At 41.2% G+C, this 20435-nt stretch overlaps 1 protein-coding gene across 1 annotated transcript in view; it reads right to left on the bottom strand.

Moving 5' to 3' along the window:
- Nucleotides 1-17134, bottom strand: part of LOC309556450 (uncharacterized protein) — a gene marked incomplete at both ends in the record, with an annotated part of 28117 nt that extends 10983 nt beyond the window's left edge. Inside the window, one exon of the mRNA XM_082258909.1 lies at nucleotides 17049-17134. Coding sequence (XP_082115035.1) covers nucleotides 17049-17134 — 86 coding nt within the window. The remainder of the gene's footprint in view (nucleotides 1-17048) is intronic.
- Between the last annotated feature and the right edge of the window lie 3301 nt (nucleotides 17135-20435).

Genomic DNA, 20435 nt, shown 5'->3' with positions numbered 1-20435 from the left:
TCCTGGATGGGGGTGCCTGCTTTAAATTAGTTCTAATAATGCTCCAACTTTCATATCAAAAATATGCCAGGAACTAGTTAAAATCTTGAAAATAGATTATTATGCGCAGAGTTCAGGTATAATAGAAAGAATGAATAGCACAAATAAAAGAGTATATATATATGTATGTTTTGGAAAGGATCGTTACCCCTGGGTCCCCCTCCATGTCTCAGGGTGGTGTTATTTAGCTTCAGTGGTCCCAATTATGGGAGTTGTGGATAATGACAACAATGGGCACATGCTTGAAGCAAGTGCACATCCAAGATATCCCTTAAGACATAGAATCAAACGAGATCTGTTCAGCAATGGAGATCTGGCATGGGCCTGGTTCCTTTCCTGGACAGGATGGTCAATTGATATGAAGAAAAAATTAAATAATTATTCTGGAATCATTGATGAGATCATGGAAAAAAATTCAGATGATATTAAGTTGCTAAATCTTGAACAAAGGGCCATTAGGAAGAAGTTAGAATTACATGATCTAGCTATAGAGAGTGTGAGTGCTGCACTGACTGGCCTCTGTGAGCATACTGAGGACTATGAGTGTTGCACTTGGATATACAATACCACTTTGGAAGTGCCAAATTACTATGACATAGTTGCCCAACACAGAAAGGAGGTCAATAAGTTGCAAGAAGAGGCCCGTAACATTGCTAAAAGCTGGGATCCCTTTGTAGGTATGGGGGGTTTTGGTTTTGGAGGAGTGTTTTCCTGGATAAAAGACATTGCTATGATGATTGTGATGATTTTACTTTTTCTACTATTTTTATATGCATGTTTTAAGCTTATTATGTGCCTAATCGCTAAAACCACAAAGAACCCAGACTCAGCTAACAGAGGGGGATCTTATGTAAGTTTGTACTTTAACAGAGATGCTGAAAATGTTGACACATTTCTAACAGCTAGACAAGGTGTGCTGATCCAACAAACCCAAACCCATTTTGATTATCAGGAATATGTAAAGTTCTAAGTCTACCATTTAGGTGGGCAGGATTAGGTCCTTATTTGTCTTAGGGTCTAGACAAGGCATATTTTGCAATTTCTAACGAACATTCTGTATTAACCCATTGTTTAACTTCTGAGAGCACTCTCCCCCCTCCCAATTGTATTTCCTGTGGATTTTCTGTATAAGACTTACCCCGCTCCAAATAAAGTTAAGAATGCTTTTGACTGAACACTGGTTGCATGTGTCTTTTTCACAGGATAAAGCATTCTCCAGAGCTCTGCCTTCTTTTACATAGAACAGACTAGACTTTGCTAAATAAGTCATAGACTTATACTTTACATATACATTTAAGGTATCTAGGGTGAATATAAAGAGAAATCACCTTCAGTACTGATAGTAACTTTCAATGGTAAGCTATCCCCAATGCATAGCAATACACAAAGTATGTATCAGCTTCTCCAGAGGGTAAGAGAGAATTTTAGAAAATAGCCAACATTGGAATTGGTTTAAAGTTATCTGTTTACCAGCTAACTTAGAGGCAAGGTCAAAAAGCCTAGCCCAAACTGGGGACATCTTCTCACAGCTCCAAAAAAACTATGCAGGAACAATCCAACCTGAGAGAAACCCCAGAAAAAGTGAGGTGAAGCTTGGGGATAAAGATTAGAGAGTTTAAATGAGGTATAGTACCATCTAGTAAATAATTTAGGTGCGGTAACACAGACTGGCAGCGATCTGGTATATTTCCTGATAGTCCACATTGTGACGGTGGCGGCTATCAGATCCCTGCCCTTCTCACTAACTCATGACCAAGGACCAGGCAATCTCATCCCTGCCGTCACTTGCGTAACAATGCCACTCTCAGCTGCACCCGGCACATAAATTTCCCAGCTTGCGGGACCACAATCTAGATGCCAGCAGGCTGAGAACGATTGTCACCAGGCTAATCAAGCAATTAACCCTTTCACTTCCACCACCGCTACGTTATGATGAGCCCAGCGGACGCTCGTAATTTTAGAAATACCAATTATGACTTTAGAATAATCATCTGTAACACACACTGTCACCACAGACAGGAATGTTCAGAGGATTTATTCTACACAGTAGCACTCTTCAACAGATAGGTTTGTTACTAGTTTGCATTAAAAGCTTAGGGACAAGTATAACACTTTTCAAAATAAAGTTTAATAATAAAAAGGGTAAAATTGGTGCAAATAAAATATTTACAGAAAAAGTGTTTCAAATAGCGACATAATTCAGCAATTTAGAAAAATAAGATAGAGTTGAGAAATAAGGATACTTGCATGTAATGTCCTGAGTATTATCAGAGTTTCAGAAGCTGAGCCAGTGTGATCGGTTCTCAAACTTGATAGATGTTCCTTTTTTGATGTTACCGTGAGAACTCTCTAACCCCATCTGCCTCTCTCTTTTTCTCTGAGACCGCAGGGGGTGTTAACAGAGGTCCCTGACCAATAAACACAGTGGCCATGGGCGGTCTTAAAATCTACGACAATACCAAGGAACCTCCCATATAGACAGATTTATAACATAATTTATATCTTCCAACATCTACCAGTTGCCTTCTTGAAACTGATAGCTTATTGTGCAGCATTGAATTTTATATCCATCGATACCAAACACAGCCTATCTCCTAATAACCTCTGACCTGTAAGGCGTCTGACAGCTAGCTTCTATTCTATATGTGATAGGGTGGTCATGCCTGTTCTTAATTCGATCAGTATGACATTTCTCATCCAAATGTATACTTATTGTTAATGTGTCATTTTCCTGTCTGCATTCATGAATTGGGTATGGATTTTTAGATGTTCTAATGAACAGCTTGGCTGTTGTGGCATTTACGACACAGCCTGGTCAGCCTTAATGGATTTGCTCAGATTTACGACCGGCCTGTTAAACACCATCTGCTAGGATTTCCTTCTGTGCTGAGATAAGGTTTCTTTGAAGGGCTGTTTCTTTGAAGTCGAAGCCCTCTGCATTCCAGGAATTAATTAAGGTAGGGAGGGGGGGAAATTATCACTGAGCCTGTCATGGCCTCTGAACAAAATGGTTGCTTGAACAAAATGGTTGCTTTCGTATATCCAGTGCAGGATATCATTACACACATGACATCTCACTCCTGCTCTGGAAATTGCTCTCCAAGTTCCTCCTCCCATTTAACCCTGTAAGGGAATTTATGAGGGTAGCATCTAAGGTCAGACATTGATACAAAGATGAAATCAACTTCTTACCACAGAGGCGTGTATAACAAATATTTTCATTCAGTGTATGAATCGGACGTGGTTAGTGTATAATGCATGGTGAAAAAATGAAAGCACCCCCTAGGCATACATTTAACTCTTTTATCCCCCTGGTGTTAACCCCTCCCATGCCAGTGTCATTATTACAGTAACAGTGCATATTTTTAGCACTGATTACAGTAGTAATGTCACTGGTCCCCCAAAAGTGTCAAAAATGTCAGTTAGGTGTCCAATCTGTGGAAGTCCCGCTAAAAATCGCCTATCGCTGCCATTACTAGTAAAATAAATAAATAAATAAAAATGACATAAATCTTTCCCCTAGTTTGCAGATAACTTTTGCACAAACCAATCAACATACACTTATTGGGATTATTTTTACCCAAAAATTTGTAGCAGAATACATATTGGCCTAAAATGATGAAAACTATTTTTTTTCTATTTTTTTTTATTGAGAGAATTTCATGGCAGAAAGTAAAAAATATTGTTTTTTTTTCAGAATTGACGCTCTTCTTTTGTTTATAGCGCAAAAAATAAAAATCGCAGAGGTGATCAAATACCACCAAAAGAAAGCTCTGTTTGTGGGGAAAATGGTCAATTAGAGGAATGCAGTGCTGTATCGCAAAAAAATGGCCTGGTGGTTAAACAAGCGAGGTTAGAAGCTGATTGGTTTTTCTGCAGAATTGTGACAAATTTTGCCCTCTCTAGCTTTAGTAAATAATTTGTCTCATCATTTGGCTGATTACTAGGGATGATCGAACGGTTTCTTGTCCACCATCGGTTCGGCCCGAACATTGGGTGTTCGAGCTTCGGCCGAATTTAGAACTTTTTGCCCAAAAAGTTCGGAATTCGGCAACCAGAACCGACCAAAATGCAATTTTTCAGGAAATGGGCTTTAAAAGCCCGTGATTGGACCAGAACCATTAGCAAAAGCCAATTGAGGGGGCAGGAGAATGCTAGGAATGTGATTGGAGTGACTAGGGGGTCCATAGACCAATCATTAGTGAATACGCCCCCCAGTATATAAGATCGCCCCCGCCAAATTCCTAGCATTCTTGTACGGGACATGGAAGAGAGTGGAATGCTGTTCTGTTCTAATGTGTTACAAAGTGTCATTTAGCTATTTTTAGTGTGAGGAAAGGGATATCTAGTGTAGTTAGAGTGCTCCTTTACACTTAAGTTAGCTTCAAAAATTTAGTTTCTGTAGGGAAAGTGTTAAGTGTAAGGGGACCGTAGTGTAGTGTAGGGTTAACTGACAGTGACTGCTATGGAAGGGTGACAAAACCCTTCCATAGCAGGGTTACCGCTATAGAGAAATGATCATTTCTCTGAGTTGCTTCGGGACAGGAATATGGCTTCTCACCAGCCAAGCATTCTTCATGCTGCAGGGGCTGCCACTGCCAGTGCTTTTTTGAGGACATGTTTGATGTCAAACATGACATCTGAACATGTGTATAGGGGGTATATATAGACATATATGTCTGTATATATACCCCTAGACATATATAGGTGTGATAGTAGCAGAAATAAATGCTTGCGCTAATGAAATCATTTACTTTTACTTTTTTTTGTGTGATTAATAGTTAATGGAGCATGACCCAGAACCCTAGGGACTTTTTAGGGGCATTTATTGGGTTTTAGGGCTTAAAAATTGTGTTTTTTGATTACCGAAGTTCGGGTCCCATTGATTTCAATGGGGTTCTGAAATCAGGGCCGAACTTTCAGGAAGTTCGGATGTTCTGGCCGAACCGAACTTTTCAAAAGTTCGATCATCCCTACTGATTACCCATTTTATTGAACTACATTTCTGGAGGAAGAGAAAAGTAAAATCTTTTAGGGTGTTGTTTAGGCACATCTAACATTCTAAGATGCCTCTTGTAGCATAGCAAATCTTCACTTTAAAAAAAAAAAAAAAGGTCCACCTAAGAAAGAGAAAATAGGAAAATATTTTTTTTACAAAAAAGAGATAATTCTAGCAGAGAGGTTCCTTTAGGGGCTGAAGTTTGAGTGACTACAGGATCCACTTACTCACTTATTAAAATCTAAAGCCTGTAGCCCACTAGTCACACATGTAGAGATAATAACTAGATGTTTACAAGAAATTGAAGTCACAGTTACACGCTTGCATAAAACACAGCAGGAAGTTAAAAATAAAAACATAGACATCAGCAAAACTGAAGTACTAGAAACACTTCAGTGATCTTTCTGATTTCCACATATTATTGCAATTAAATTTTCCATAGAGAACAAATATTTATCCTTCATCATTTCTAAATGAAATCCAGAGAGGAAGGGAAATAAACCAGAGTGTCATAAATCTGTCAATGCTTAAACTGACATAATGTTCATCTCAAAGGAAGTGACTCACAAAGTATGAAACTAATTTTATTTCTACATATGACATATGTACAAAACCATTGTTTCTGATGCCAGGATGGAGAAATTAATTAATAGGGTCTTACAGCATACTTAAGAATTGAAAAAAAAATGAATACAGGACAATTAATTATGGGAGAGTAAGACTGTTTTAGAAAGCATGTATTATTTGTTAATAAATACAAAAATATGTGCAGCGCTAGAAGAAAAAAATTCCCAACAAAATAAATTGTCCAATCGCAGGAAACATTCCACAAGTAACGTAAACAATTGATGGTGAGAAAAAGTCCAATATATAATGGTGCAAATCATATATAAGTGCAGCAAATCCCGTCACCAGTGAAGGTAGAAATATATTGCGCTCACCAGATGGATGGGACCCCAAAACACCTTATAGTGTAGGAGTCAAACAGGCTTAAAAATGATGGAGTGTCCCCACAGATTTTTCACCGATTCCAACGGCAACCATGCAAATCTCCGGTAGATGGAATAGTTCAGAGATTCCCCTTCCACATGGTGGGTGGTAAAACCGAAAGAAATGGAGGGACATATAGCGTAATATTGCTAAAATCAATTTAATATCAATAAAGCTGATACACTTACAGACATCCGTGAAAGACAGGCATATAAGATGTAAAACAGCTGGGCTGACCTTAGAGCTCGTTAGAGCTTACAATCTAGAAGGGATAAAGTGCTTAATATATCCTTCTATTCATTATTTGTGCAGAAACATAATATTTAAATCACAATACATACTTTTAAAAAAATAAAAGTGCAAGCAGTGCAAAAATTGTGCATGAACAATTAGTCCTTTAAAGTTCTGGTTATCTTATTCTTCCAGTGCCTATATTTTCCAACAAGTGCTGTTGTGCTTTCCTCCTTATGTGTGCTTACTTACCAACTAGTGATGGGTTAAACGCCTGTGTTTCAAAAATAATCCTCCAGTGGCAAAAAAAATGTTTTTCTTTCTTTTGTGACTCCAGCAGGTAGGTTAAAGAACCTCATATGAGTGTAGGGAGATAGAATCAGGAGAAATCCATAGTGTCATATGAGTGTAGGGAGATAGAATCAGGAGAAATCCATAGTGTCATATGAGTGTAGGGAGATAGAATCAGGAGAAATCCATAGTGTAATTCTTTTTTTATTATTAAAAAAACATATAAAAGCCAATTGTGCACTTACAAAACTCTTCTCTTGCATGTGAGCATGTAATGATGCCGTTCTGGAATTCAAAAATCGTGGTTTGCGTTCCAAAGAGCGGACGTGACATAACCAGAAGTATCTACCTACCTAATGCGTTTCACTCCACCCAGGAAGTGTCCTCAGAAGCTGGGAGATTATGGTATTGGATTCTATATTTATATGGTTAGCACCTCCTACTACAACCATCACTACTTCCTCCTTTATCTATTACACCCATACTTACTCCTTCCTGTTTGCTCATTTATTTCCCTCCCATCTGCAGTCCCTTCCTCCGAACACTGTGTGACTACATTGTATTGATTTTCTTTTATGTCACTGTTGGTTATTTCTATGACTCTACCTTTCTATCTTTTTTCCCACTCACTTTGTATGTCAACTGTGTCAGAGCAGCATTACACATCTCCACATTCACATTATTAGAGTCATAAGTAACATAATAAATGTGCAAAAATATAAACAACAATAAAAATAAAAATACAAATAAAATTAAAAGTATATTTAAATATATTTAAAAATTATTCATCATAATTTTTTTTTTATCGATAAAAACGTAATTGTACATATGAATATGCATGTGAGTCTTAGAAAGTTTCCCTCTAAAAATATATAAAACCTCCCCTTGTTCATCCATTGTTCTTACTCTTGTATTGTTCTATACTACATTTAGATGCTCATAGATGTTTTATTTCAAATTTCTTATTATGAATTTTACTTTCTATTCCCTAATAATTGTGTATGAAACAATGTATATCTATTTCAACGTTTAGACCCACAGGTGTCATAGTATTGAGCCTTTGAATCCAAAATGTTTCATTTTGTGAAATGGCCTGTTTTTTATAACCCCCCCCCCCCTCCAATGATCATAAATTCTTTCTATTGCACAAATGTTCAGGACTTTTGGATCTTTATTGTGATGTTTCTTAAATTGGACTCTCAAATCTCGGTAGTTCTACCCACTTTTTAATATTAAAGATAAAATATACAGTAGCAGGGAGCATGGAAACACCTCATAATGGCTGTAGTGAGTGTATAGACCTGGGAAGAGCAGACATCTCAACTCTGGAGCAACTGAGAGATAAAAAAAATAAACCATCAATGTGTTTTAATCTCTAGCATCTAGAAAAAAAGCAAAAATGGCAGTTTTGAGTGGTTATTTTGTGACCCTACTGGAAAACAGTGTATTACTTTTGTATGGAAGTGTTCTTTTGTACTGTCTGTGAGGTTGTTTACATTCATGTCTGGTATCTACCTTAGAGTTCTTGTTACAAACAGATTCTTCCTGTTAAGAGGTTGTTTCCTGTCCCTGCTTAAGGGTCAGGAAACCCCTCAAGGATATATATATGGTTGTCTTACAGGAAGGTGGAGGGAGGGTGGCCAGCCACATGCTGTGCAAGCCAAAGGTCCTGAAGGCTGATTTTGTGTTATATCCATCCATCCAGACTGAAAAGGGACAATAGGCACGTGTTACTGCACTGTGTAGCTCACTGTTTGTTGTTATATTACTGTCCCTCCCGTGTGGGAATCAGAGATATCTGTAAGAGGCTTCTCTGATTCACTGAAACTTTCTATTTGCATACTGCAGTATATTTGGGCTATTCTCATGTGTATGAGACCAAAGCTCATTTCAAGTGACTGGTTTGTGTTGAAATGTATATCTACCACTTCATTATTTAAAGCAACAGTGTCCCTTTTTGGTCTGAGGGGTTCCTATCTAGTATTAGTCTAGGGAACGGTAAACAGCTCAGGGTAACGACAGGATAGGCTTCCGATGTCCATTTAGATAGGTATAGGCCTGGTAGCATTGATAGCCTATAGTCAGGTTAGGGACCAAGAGATAGGCTAGATAGGCCTGATTTGCCTTGCAGGTGGTACACTCCAGACATCTTCGCCATCGGTGTACTCATCTGCACAAGTGTCCCTAGGAAGCCACCACTCCACAGATATGTCATCATTCGTTCTTTCAAACGGGATTGTGTTATGCCTTAAGTCAGCTCATCAGGGGCCCTTGCAACTGAACTGTGTCACAGTGGCTAATTGGAGGTATTGGTGTTAAAGGCCTTTAGTTATATATATAGATACATATATACACTGTTCTTGTACATTCTTCCAGTTATTGCTTTGGTTGTATGTAATGCCATCACTTCATCATGTATAAAGTTACACTAATCACATGCTGGTTTGTCTGCATATCTTTACTCTTTGAAATCTATGCTGGGTGTATTAGTACTACTGCTGTCCGTTATTTTGGGTTAGTTATTAGTTATTGTCCTAGAAAGGGATCACCCCTACATACGCTGGAGCCCTGTTCTAGGTGGAGGCACTGCCAATTAAATATTTATAGTCCACTCTTCCTTTAGTGAAGGTTCTGGCTCATTTGAGTACCTGCAGGTTAGTGCCATAACCTGTGTGTGCAGGACAACTTCATATGACCCCCCCATAACAGGGCTATACTTTGCATACATTTCCATTTTTTCTATACATTTAGGATTTTCTTCATGCAAAACAGAATCAACACACGTTTAACCATTTAACCAAGGGTAAAGGAAGCCTCGATGCCCTGACCAAATTTAGCAGCCTTATTATGTTGCGTGAAAGCCTCAACATTTATACAGCCATTGCAAATAATCCTCAAAATGTACTTAATATGTATAATTCCTATGACTGTCAGCTCTATCTAATGGTAGTAATGAGGTTAGGTATTTTCCTGATTGCTGTATTTTATATAGATGGACTTTATGATCACATGAACCCCTATCACTAATTTGCATCCCCTATAGACATATAAGATTCCAGACGGGTTTAAACCCTAATTGGAAAAATAAAAAAAATATGCAGCATTAACCAAAAAAAAAGAAAAACATAAACATGCATTTATGCCCATTTTCTTTTTTGTTTTGATTGTAATTAAACCACAACAGCTTTATATTTGTCAGACCATTTTAGCGCACAGATAAGAAAATCATCACAGAAAAGTTTTTTTGACAGGTAACCCTTACAGCCCATTCAGACTGGCGCGACACGACTTTGTGGGGCGACCTGTGAAGTCGCGGTGCACAGCGACTTCGGCGCGACTTGCACGGACTTCATATAATTGAAGTCAATGCAAGTCGCCTCCAGGTCGCCCCAAAGTAGTACAGGACCCTTTTTCTAAGTCCGAGCGACTTGTGTCGCTCCTATTAGAACGGGTCCTGTACTACTCAATGGCCAGCGACCGACCACGACTTGTCAGGGGACCAAGTCGCCTGACAAGTCGCGCTAGTCTGAATGGACTCTTATTGGAATAACGACATAGTAATTACCAATATAGTGCACTGATTTCCACCTTATACTAAATAATTTTCCTTTACTTTTCTTCCCTTAAATGTTGTTTTCTTTCCTAGATGAGAACTCTTTGAGGCAAGAAAAGAATAATATTTTGTTGTATGGTATAAGATCAGCTGTTGAGCTTTCCTTTACTCTTAAGCTGGATACACACTATCCAACTTTTGTTGGTAGATTTCCTTCAGATTTACCTTTTCTATGTAGTGCAAGGGCCTGCCAGATTGCATACAAATTGAAAGTGTTTAGGTTTGACCTTATATTATATGGTTTTGGTAAGTCTAAAGGAAAAAGTCTTCAGAAAATCTTATAGTGTGTATGGCCCATTACCCCGTGTTCACGTTGACTTCTATTAGACCGTGCATTTTCTGAAAGCACATCAAAGATGCAGCATGCAGGACTTTGATTGCACTTTCATGAAAATGCACAGTCTAATAGAATCCATAGGAAGCGTCCCTAACAAAGCATGTAAACCACGTATACAATCATGCTGCACACACAACGCACCAATATGAACACAGCCATAGAAGAACTTCCTGGCTAATCCTAAAAAAAGAAAAGTGTGTGAAACAGTTTCAATAATTACAGATTGGGCTGAGATTCTGGGTGGGGTCAAATGTGTGTCTGTTCTTGGTTTGTCACACTGCTGAACCAACTGGTCCAAATTTGCCAGTTTGGCTGACTAAAGTCCCAGCTCATATTAATTGTGCCAATACAGTTCAATAATTACTCTTCGCCATGTAATTTCTCCAAGTGCCTTATCCCACAAGCCAATATACCCTTATTAAACCCTGTTTATTCTTGAAGTGCAACAATCCAACAAACACCATGGAGTAGATTTACTAAAACAGGTGCACACAGAATCTGGTACAGCTGTTTTGGGATAACCCATTATATTCTAAGCCCTTTTTGAGGCATACAGTCTGGGTGACCAGGAAAAGGGAGTGAAAAACACATCTGACCTCCTTCAATACAAGGCAACATGCCTGTGGGCTGGACTTATTGCCTGAAAAGGGGAACTATTGAGGATCCTCTCACATATTCTCCCTGTGACATATGACTAGATACACAGGGGCTCTGTGACACAGATGCAGTCCCAGGAAAACTGGGGCACCGGCTGCTAGGAAGGAGGTTGCAAGCAGATACCCCATTGCAAACAGAGCACATCATCTTCCATGCCAGTCACACTGAACACACGCCCTCTGCCCTGCCCACTGTCAGTATTCAGCCCAGTGTCATTAGTTAATAGGACCTCGGTTAATACACAACATGATATTTGAAAATTATAGAAGTGTAAAATTAACCACTCCATGACCACACTATAGCCAAAAGAGGGCTAGAGAGGTTGTCCAGTTCTGGGAGGGCATGCATGGACATTGCGCACCCCCTGGGGCACGCATGTAGTGGGCTCTGTGATTGTTGTGTCCTTCAGACATAGCTAATCATTATTCATGTTAAAGGGCAAACCACAGCAGCCCTTTACCATGTGATCAGCTGTGTCTAATCACAGCTGATCACATGTAAACAAACATGCCGGTTATCAGCTTTCCCTTCCTCATGTGCTGTCACAGCGTCAGGAAAGGACAGCCAGTAACCAGCAATTTTGACACAATACATTTACACCGATAATCAGGGCTTTAATCATCAGTGCCCTGATCATCAGTGCTGCCCCATCAGTGCCAATTAGTGCCCATCAGTGCTGCCTTTTAGTGCCTATTAGTTCTGCCTATTATTGCCCATTAGTTCAACCTATCAGTGTCTATCAGTGCAGCCTCATCAGCACCTCCTCATCAGTGCCGCCTCATCAGTAGCCATCATTAGTCATCAGTGCTGCCTCATCATTGCCCACCAGTGCAGCCTATCAGTGCCCAGCGGTGCAACCTCATCAGCACACATCAGAGAAGAAGAAAAATTACTTATTTGCAAAATGTTATAACAGAAACTAAGAATAACGGGTTTTTTTTTTTTTTCAAATTTTTCTGTGTTTTTTTATTTGTTTATTAAAAAATAAAAAACCCAGTGATGAATACCTACAACCAAAAGAAATCTCTAACTGTCTAAAAAAATGACAGCGCTGAAAGCTGAAATTTGGCCTAGGCAGGAAGGGGGTGAAAGTGCCCATTATTGGTTAAATTACATTTATTTTTAAATTATTATTAACATTTTTCAATATTAAAATGCCACTTTGATAACTCTGGCATGTCTCTGCTTGCCAACTTAGTGCTGTTCTAAATTACTTCTAGCTTTGGTAATTACGAACTGGTGGTAATTCTTTTTAAATTTGTCTCATCCATAACTACTCATTGTGAAAGTGACACAAATTACAACTACCTGAATCTATTGCACACGTCGGAACTCTTACTAAAACAGTTCCAAGGCTTTCATGAATTAAGCACAATTATTTTTTAAAGGGACCATACAGCCAAAAATGTCACAAATGCTTTATTAGGTTTCCTCTACTGTCTCCACCAAAAGTTGTCACTGTGGGGAAGATTTACCAAAACTGGAGAGTGCAGAATCTGGTGCAGCTCTGCATATAAACCAATCAGCTTCCAGGTTTAATGGCCAAAGCTTATACAAACAAGCGGAAGATAGAAGCTGATTGGCTGCCATGTACAGCTACACCAGATTCTGAGTAATCCAGCTTTAGTAAATCTCCCCCTGAGTCACATCTGGAGAGGCCTTTCATCTTGTCAGATGACTTTCTTATAAAAATCCTAGATTGTGGTTCCAAAAAATTACCTATACAGTAGCTTACATTACGCATTAATAATAATTAATGCATAAGACAGGTTACACAGAAAGAATGTCAACAACCCTTGAAAGTCTTGGGATAAAGAGAGGTAATAATAACCTAAAAAATTTGATTAAAATCTGCCTGGAACCATAACTGTACCAATATCTGTGTTTGTCATCTAAATGTATAGGAATAAATGCCACAGTTACTAAGCGTGGTTTACAGTATAACTAAAAGCAATACTTTTTGTAGTTTTGGATAGAGTGGAAAAGGAATAGAACACCTGCCAGTTTTTTATTGCTGTCTATGCCCCTGTTGGGTATATTCGCCCTCTTTATTTGTCCTGTTTACAGTTATTACAAAGAGTCAGGGCCGGCCCTACCATGGGTCCCACTGGGTCCATTGGACCAAGGCAGAACTTTGAAAGGGGCAGCAAATTGACTCCTAAGATTATTTTTTTTACAGCAGTTTAAGGTGTCATCAGTTTGCGACGCGTTACGGGTGGCATTTCCCCATCTCATTCTGTCGCCTGTAGTGCAAACTGATGAGCATGAGAAGGCAGAGTGTCTCCTCCAGGGAACTTCCCTCACGTGATCGTGGTGTGCGCAGTGACCTCAGACATCAGCGCACTCCATCCCACGCAGGGCAGGCTGGATCTTCTAGGGGGTGGGGGGCACTGCAGACACAGGAGTGATAGGAGGGTTGAGGACAGATATGGGTATTTGGTGGACCAGTCCGGTGGTGAGTTATGGAAGAAGATAACAGTATACATAATATTTTCTAGTAGTTATATTCATATAAAATAATGGATGCGGGAGCCTTTTGTTGGGCGTGATTTTTTTTTTTTTTTTGGGGGGGCAGCATTTCATTCTTGGACCCAGGCAGCACAATGTCTTGGGCCAGCCCTGCAAAGAGTGCAAGTGGAAGAAAATCCCAAATTTGAGGTTGCCACCAGAACAGGAACAGAGGGGAAATCCTTCAATGGGGACACCAGTTCTAGTGATCCTGGTGAAAAAAAGGATTTTTCATAATTTGGGAGTGTTTTCCTCTAACTTTCTGTTGTGGATATGTGACAGGTAATGAAAGGAAATCTTCCCAATAGGACACACATTGTAAACAAACTATCAGTGGGTATAACCCTCCCTTATTCTATCTGCAAGGGAAAACAATTCCTTTTGTTCTAATATAGAATTATTATAATATGACTGTATAACAACAATTATGTTGGTTTTAAACTCTTGCTGAGTTTGAACATGCCTGCGTTTTTTCTGTGCCTAGGTCCCATATATTGGTTAGTGTGCCATAGTCCTTAAATCATGACATTTTCTTTTTTCTCTTTTTCTTTCATCTTCCTCTGCCCTTAACCCCAGATCCTGCACCTTACAAAAAAAAAAAAAAAAAATTGTGCTTTTTACCCACATCATAATTATTAATAAACCAAGAAATACTGCATAATAGCACAAACAACATTCGCATTATTAATGGTAAGAAAACTGGGACAATTCCTGTAATAATTTATTGCACGTTATCCAACACGCATATTCTTCTGTCATATGTTGGCCAGACTATTACTTGCTTTGCTGAAACAAGCCTGTTGTTTGCAGAGCTCTCTAGATTAAGCTGACATTTTTAAACATATTGCATGCTGTATTAACTCTTTCACTGCTGGAACAATGTATTTCCTTTTTTTTTTTTTCTAACACATGCAAATGACATTGTTTATGGGTTACAATTATTTATGTTATTTTTTTTTTTATTGGAATAGTGATGAGCAGCAAACAAGGGCTAACAGTAGCCCACAGTTCAGATTGACCGTTCCTTTAGGTAAAACCAGTTTTTTCACACAGCAAATCTGAGCCTGACATCTAAGTTGTACATAGAGCTTATATTTTTCTAAAGATACCACATGGTTATAACCCCTATCAGGTTATACTCTTTCTGTGCCCTACTAGAGAGATTTCCTGACGCCAACATGGCAGCATACACATGATATAGCTCCGCCCCTATATCCACCCACAGGACCTGTTTAAATCTATAAAAGTGTGACTGAGAGCAACCTCCCCATTCTCCTTTTTTGTCCTCAAAAGATCAACACCTACAGACCATCATATTCAAGACAAAAGCTCTTACCTACCGACTATGTCGCAGTTCCGTCTGGGTTCAGCCTCTCCCAGGTCGAAGTCCTGCATCTTAGGCATGCCAATGGCGCCAACAAGGTGAGGAACCCCTTCTGGTGGTCTTCTGGGGTGAGGAGTTCTCTTGGTAGAGATAGTGTCCCTCTCGTGGCTTCCATGTTGTGGGATCTGTTTATGGCAGCAGGGGCAGCATATCTCATGGTTCTTTCCTTCCTTTCCTTGATGTTTCTCTGTTAGGGGGGCAGGGGTTTGCATCAAAATTATTCCCCTATATGTATATCGATATGTAGACTGTTATATAACATTCCCTGGTGATCTAGTAGCTGGTGTGTGCAAAAACTCAGTTTTGTATTCTTACTGCTAGTTTTGTAGTTGAAAAAAGTCATTGTATGTTGAAAAGGTAATTTCCCTCATCCAAATTAACTTTATTATAAAAAGCTGGGAGGGGGGGAGGGTCATGGCTATTTCAACAGCCTAATTAAACCCCCAGCCAACAAGGAAAAACATGTCCATAGGAACAGGATGCCAAGAAAGCAGCACGCCACGGACAGCCTACTAAAACAGGTAAGTGTCTTATGTGGGGACGTTGGAGGGGGATAGGAAATAGAGAGAAGGCAGTTTTTTGTATTTTATGACTATTTAAAAAAAAAAAAAAAAAGGGTTTCTTTGTGTGTGTATGTGTGTGTATGTATGTGTGTGTGCATGTGTATGTGTGTATATATATATATGTGTATATATATATATATATATATATATATATATATATATATATATATATATATATATATATATATGTGTGTGTGTATGTGTATGTGTGTATATATGTATATATGTGTGTACGTGTATGTATAAAAAAAAAAAAAAAAAAATGTTTTTCTAGGGGTTTTTATGAAAGGGCGGTGGGAGGGGATAGTGATAAAAATATATAAAGGTTCAGTGTGTGGGCATAGATTTAAATAAACATAGGTGTTCATTTCATGTCACAAGGTATCTTTGCATGTATATAGATAAGAAAATTATTAGAAATCTTTCCTCTTCCTTTCCTTTCCTCTCTATGACTATGCAGCCCCCCCTGCACCTTTCGGTATCCCATTTCAACATGAGCTTACCGCCACACACACAAGACCACCACCATATCAGGTAAAGAGCCAATATCGGGTAAGTAAGAAGAAGCGGGAAAAAAGAGTGCCCTATGCCCTGACGAGCGTGCCTTTTTATCTATTCAAGCCCCAGCCGCTCGCATTCCCGCTACACGAGGTCCAGAGCCTCTCTGGATCACCAAAGTGTCTCCAAAAAAAAAAAAGGGGGCAGAAAGTGACTCCTCGAGTCCTGGCAGGCCTCAAGCACAAGGATGCAAATGCTCTCAAAAAAAGAAAAAACACAGCATCGCTACAGCGGGCGCAGCGCCCGAGAGGCAAATGCTGGTCGTGCAGAGATGACCAAATGGAGGGCAAGTTAATGTGCAGTCCCTGCTTCAGACAGCTAGCCAGAGACCAGGAGCTTGAAAGCCAGCAAGTCTCAACCCTGCTGAAAAGGGTAGTTCAAGACTCACTGGCGGAATTTTCGGGGCGCCTGACGCAACCAATGGCAGGTGGGCAAGTCACGGCCCCCATAATGGCTCATAAGCCTACCATCCAGGCCTCCTCGGAAGAGGACTCCGGATTCAAATTTTTCATGGTTTCCCCATTTATAAAAGCCGTAAAGGCGGCACTGGAATGGGAGGACCCGGAACCCCCCCCCCCCCAAAAGATGGGGAAGACTTACTACCCCAGGCTGCAAAAGCAGGTCGATACCTTCCCTCTTAAGGCAGAAATAAGAGGTCTGTTTCAGGAAGAATGGGAGAAGGGAGAAAGAAGATCCGCTTCTTCCAGTAGACTCCAGAAGCTATACCCCCTCACAGAAGAAGACGGGGCGTCATTATCCAATCCGCCTGTGGTGGACGCGGCAGTCACCAGACTGGCCATAAATGTAACCCTCCCAATTCCTCCTCCTTCAGGTATGTTCCAAACAGGTGTATCGACACTGACTTAAAAGGAGCCTACCTTGCAGCAGGTAGTGCCTGTAAACCAGCATTAACATCTGTGGCAGGCACCATAAGAGTATGGACGCAGAATTTGGAATGCGCCATCAATAGCCAACTGCCGAAAGACCAGATCATTAAAGCTCTGGATGAAATTAAACTTTCCGCAGACTTCAAAGGGGAAGCCAATCAATAAAAATGTTTTTTACTTCACCCTTATTTGTGCCTTAAAGTCCATTCAACTTCTCCCAATGATTCGATATTCAAAGGGGAAGCAGCGATAGACATTATTAGGTGGTCCGCCAGAGCAATGCTCAGCTCGGTGACAGCCAGGGGGGCCCTATGGCTAAAACCCTGGGCGGCAGAACCTTCATCGAAGCAAAATTGCTGCAAACTTCCCTTCGACGGGAAAGCCTTATTTGGCCAAAATTGGAGACGGCCATCTCCAGAGACACGGCCGGAAGGTCGGGTCTTCTGCCCCAAGACAGAAAAAACAGGCGACAGAGGGGACAACCCTCCAGAGTGATACCGAATTATTTCCAGGAATACGGGAACTCTCGGTACAACAGAGACTCCGGAAGGAACTGGAGAGGCACTCACTCCACCTTCTTGAGAAATCAAAGAAACAAGGCCCCTACAAATCCCCCTGCCTCCCAGAAACCCTTTTGACGCCAAACCAGTCCAGAGGGAAACGGTTGGGGCGCGATTGCGCAGATTTGCCCAAATCTGGCAGGATCATTGTCAGGACTGGCAGGTGCAGTCCACAGTTCGGCAGGGCCACTATTGGCCATTCCTTTACCCGCACCAAGACATTAGTCTCCCTCGAAAATGTCAGCACTGCAGGAGTATATCAATATCCTGCTGGATCAGGAGGCGATCGTAGCAGTTCCTGCCTATCAGAGGTTTACAGGGTTCTACTCACCTCTGTTCCTGGTCCAGACAAAAAAAAAAAAAACAGGAGGTTTCAGGCCAGAAATAGACCTCAAGAGGTTGAACCAGTTCATCAGGTTGGAGAGGTTCAAAATGAAGTCCCTCAACACGATAATTTTAAATAATCCAGCCAAGGGACTGGATGATCTCAGTGGGTCTACAGGACGTATATCTGCACGTCCCAATACACAAAGCATATCAAAAGTTCCTCAGGTTTGCGTTAGGGGAAGACCACTTTCAATTTGTCTGCCTCCCCTTTGGGCTGTCAACGTCCCCGCGAACCTTTACCAAGGTACTAATTGCAGTCTTGGCCCCCCTCAGAGAGAAGGGGCTCAGGGTCCACCATTTTTTGGACAATATTATTCTTATAGCCCAAAATTTAGACCTCTTACTACAGCAAAGAGACTTTGGTCACCCTAAGGACATCCGGCTGGATAGTAAACCTACAGAAAAGCCAGCTGGAACCTACGTGGAATATGGTCTACCTGGGAGCCCAATTTAATACCCAAGAGGCCACAGTCTTTTTACCTTTCCAAAAATTCCCCAAGATAAGGGAAAAAGATACAGCAGACCCTAACAATATCGGTGATGTCAGCAGCCCAATGTATGAGCCTGTTAGGGACCAGGGCGTCCTGTATTCCGATGCTTCCATGGGCACATCAGAGACTCAGAATCTTCCAGCTGGGCTTCCTAGCACAGTGGAGAAAACTGAGACTAGCTCAACCCATCAGGGTCAGCTTCCAAATTAGCCAAAGTCTTTGGTGGTGGACACGCCAAGACACTTTATTGGGACACCGGCTGTTCGGTCCACAAGATTGGATCACGGTCACTACAAACGCAAGCGCAGCAGGGTGGGGAGCTACCTGCGAAACACACAAGACTCAGTGCAGATGGGAATTCCCGACACAGGGCCTAGTTTCCAACGTCCTGGAGCTCCGGCAGCCTTTATGGCTCTAACCACCCTACTACCCTACATACGTGGGCGTCAAGTCCTAATACGCATGGACAATACAGCAGCAGTGGCATATGTACAAAGGCAAGGAGGAACACACAGTCGTTCTCTCCTAGCAGAGGTAGAACCAATAATGACATTGGCACAACACCTGGCAGATCTAAGGGCAAGATATCTGCCAGGCAAGCAAAACATGGAAGCGGACATTCTCTTGAGGCAATTCAGGAACCCCAATGAATGGGCTCTCTTTACCCGGAAGTGTTTGGGCAGATCGTCCTCCAGTGAGGGCTCCCGCAAGTGGATCTCTTTGCTTCCTCAACCAACTACAAGGTAACCCGCTTCCTCTCGCGCTACCCTCACCCAATGGCGGAGGGGACCGAAGCCTTGACACGTGTGGAGGGCACAACTGGCCTACGCCTTTCCTCCAGTCTCACTAATACTGAGGTGTCTGAGGAGGCTACTGGCAGAGAATCTGGAAGTAATTGCGATACTTCCATACTGGCCACGCAGACCATGGTTTTCCCTGGCAATGGATCTGAGCATGTATCCTCCGGTCATGCTGCCAGAAACCCAGCTTCTCCTGGTGCAAGGAGACATCCTACACCCGAATCCATCTCGGCTGACCCTAGCGGCCTGGAGGTTGAAAGGCAAGGTTTACAAGACCTAGGATGTTCACCAGAGGTCATACGTACACTGCAAAGCTCCATGAAGAGCCCCATGAATACCATATTCACCAGAATATGGGAGAAGTTCGCAAGCTTTGCGACCAACCGGCAGTTCGAACCAAGTAACCCCAATCTTTCGTAGATCCTTTCTTTTCTGCAAACGGGGCTAGATCTAGGGTTAAGCCTAAGCTCTCTGAAGGTTCAAATTTCGGCCATCTCGGCCTTTACGCAGAAAAAATGGTCAGCAAATCTGCTAGTGGAACGGTTCATGAGCGCAGTTCTTAGGCTTCGTCCTCCGAAGAGGAATAGGTTTCCCCAATGGGACCTGGGGGTAGTCCTAAATTTCCTGACACAACCCCCATTTGCTCCAACGTAGGACTGTTCATTAGGGAATATCACCCTGAAAACTGCCTTCCTAATTGCCATAACTTCGGGCGGGAGAGTGTCAGAGCTCCAGACCCTGGGTGCTACTGTCCCGTATACAACTTTCTTTCCGGATAGAGTGGTACTAAGACCACTGGATCACTTTGTGCCTAAAGTGGCTTCAATATTTCATCTCAATAGTGAATGGGAACTCCCGGGATTTCCAGAGGGGTCAGAGGCTAATCCTTAGGAACTGGACATCCCCAGGATCCTAAAGGCCTATCTACAGGCAACGGCTGCCTTCAGACCATCTGAGAGGCTTTTCATCATTCCTTCCGGGAAAATGAAGGGGAAGGATGCCTCAGCCAGAACAATACTTACCGTAATTTTCCTTTCCTGACGCCAATACATGGCAGCATACGGACCCTCCCTTTTGATCTTTATGCTCTTTACGAAGAATGGGGAGGTTGCTCTCAGTCACACTTTTATAGATTTAAAC

Source organism: Pelophylax lessonae, assembly GCF_965119305.1.
Source record: "Pelophylax lessonae genome assembly, chromosome: 5".
NCBI lineage: Eukaryota > Metazoa > Chordata > Amphibia > Anura > Ranidae > Pelophylax > Pelophylax lessonae.
This window is presented reverse-complemented; position numbering and strand designations above follow the sequence as displayed.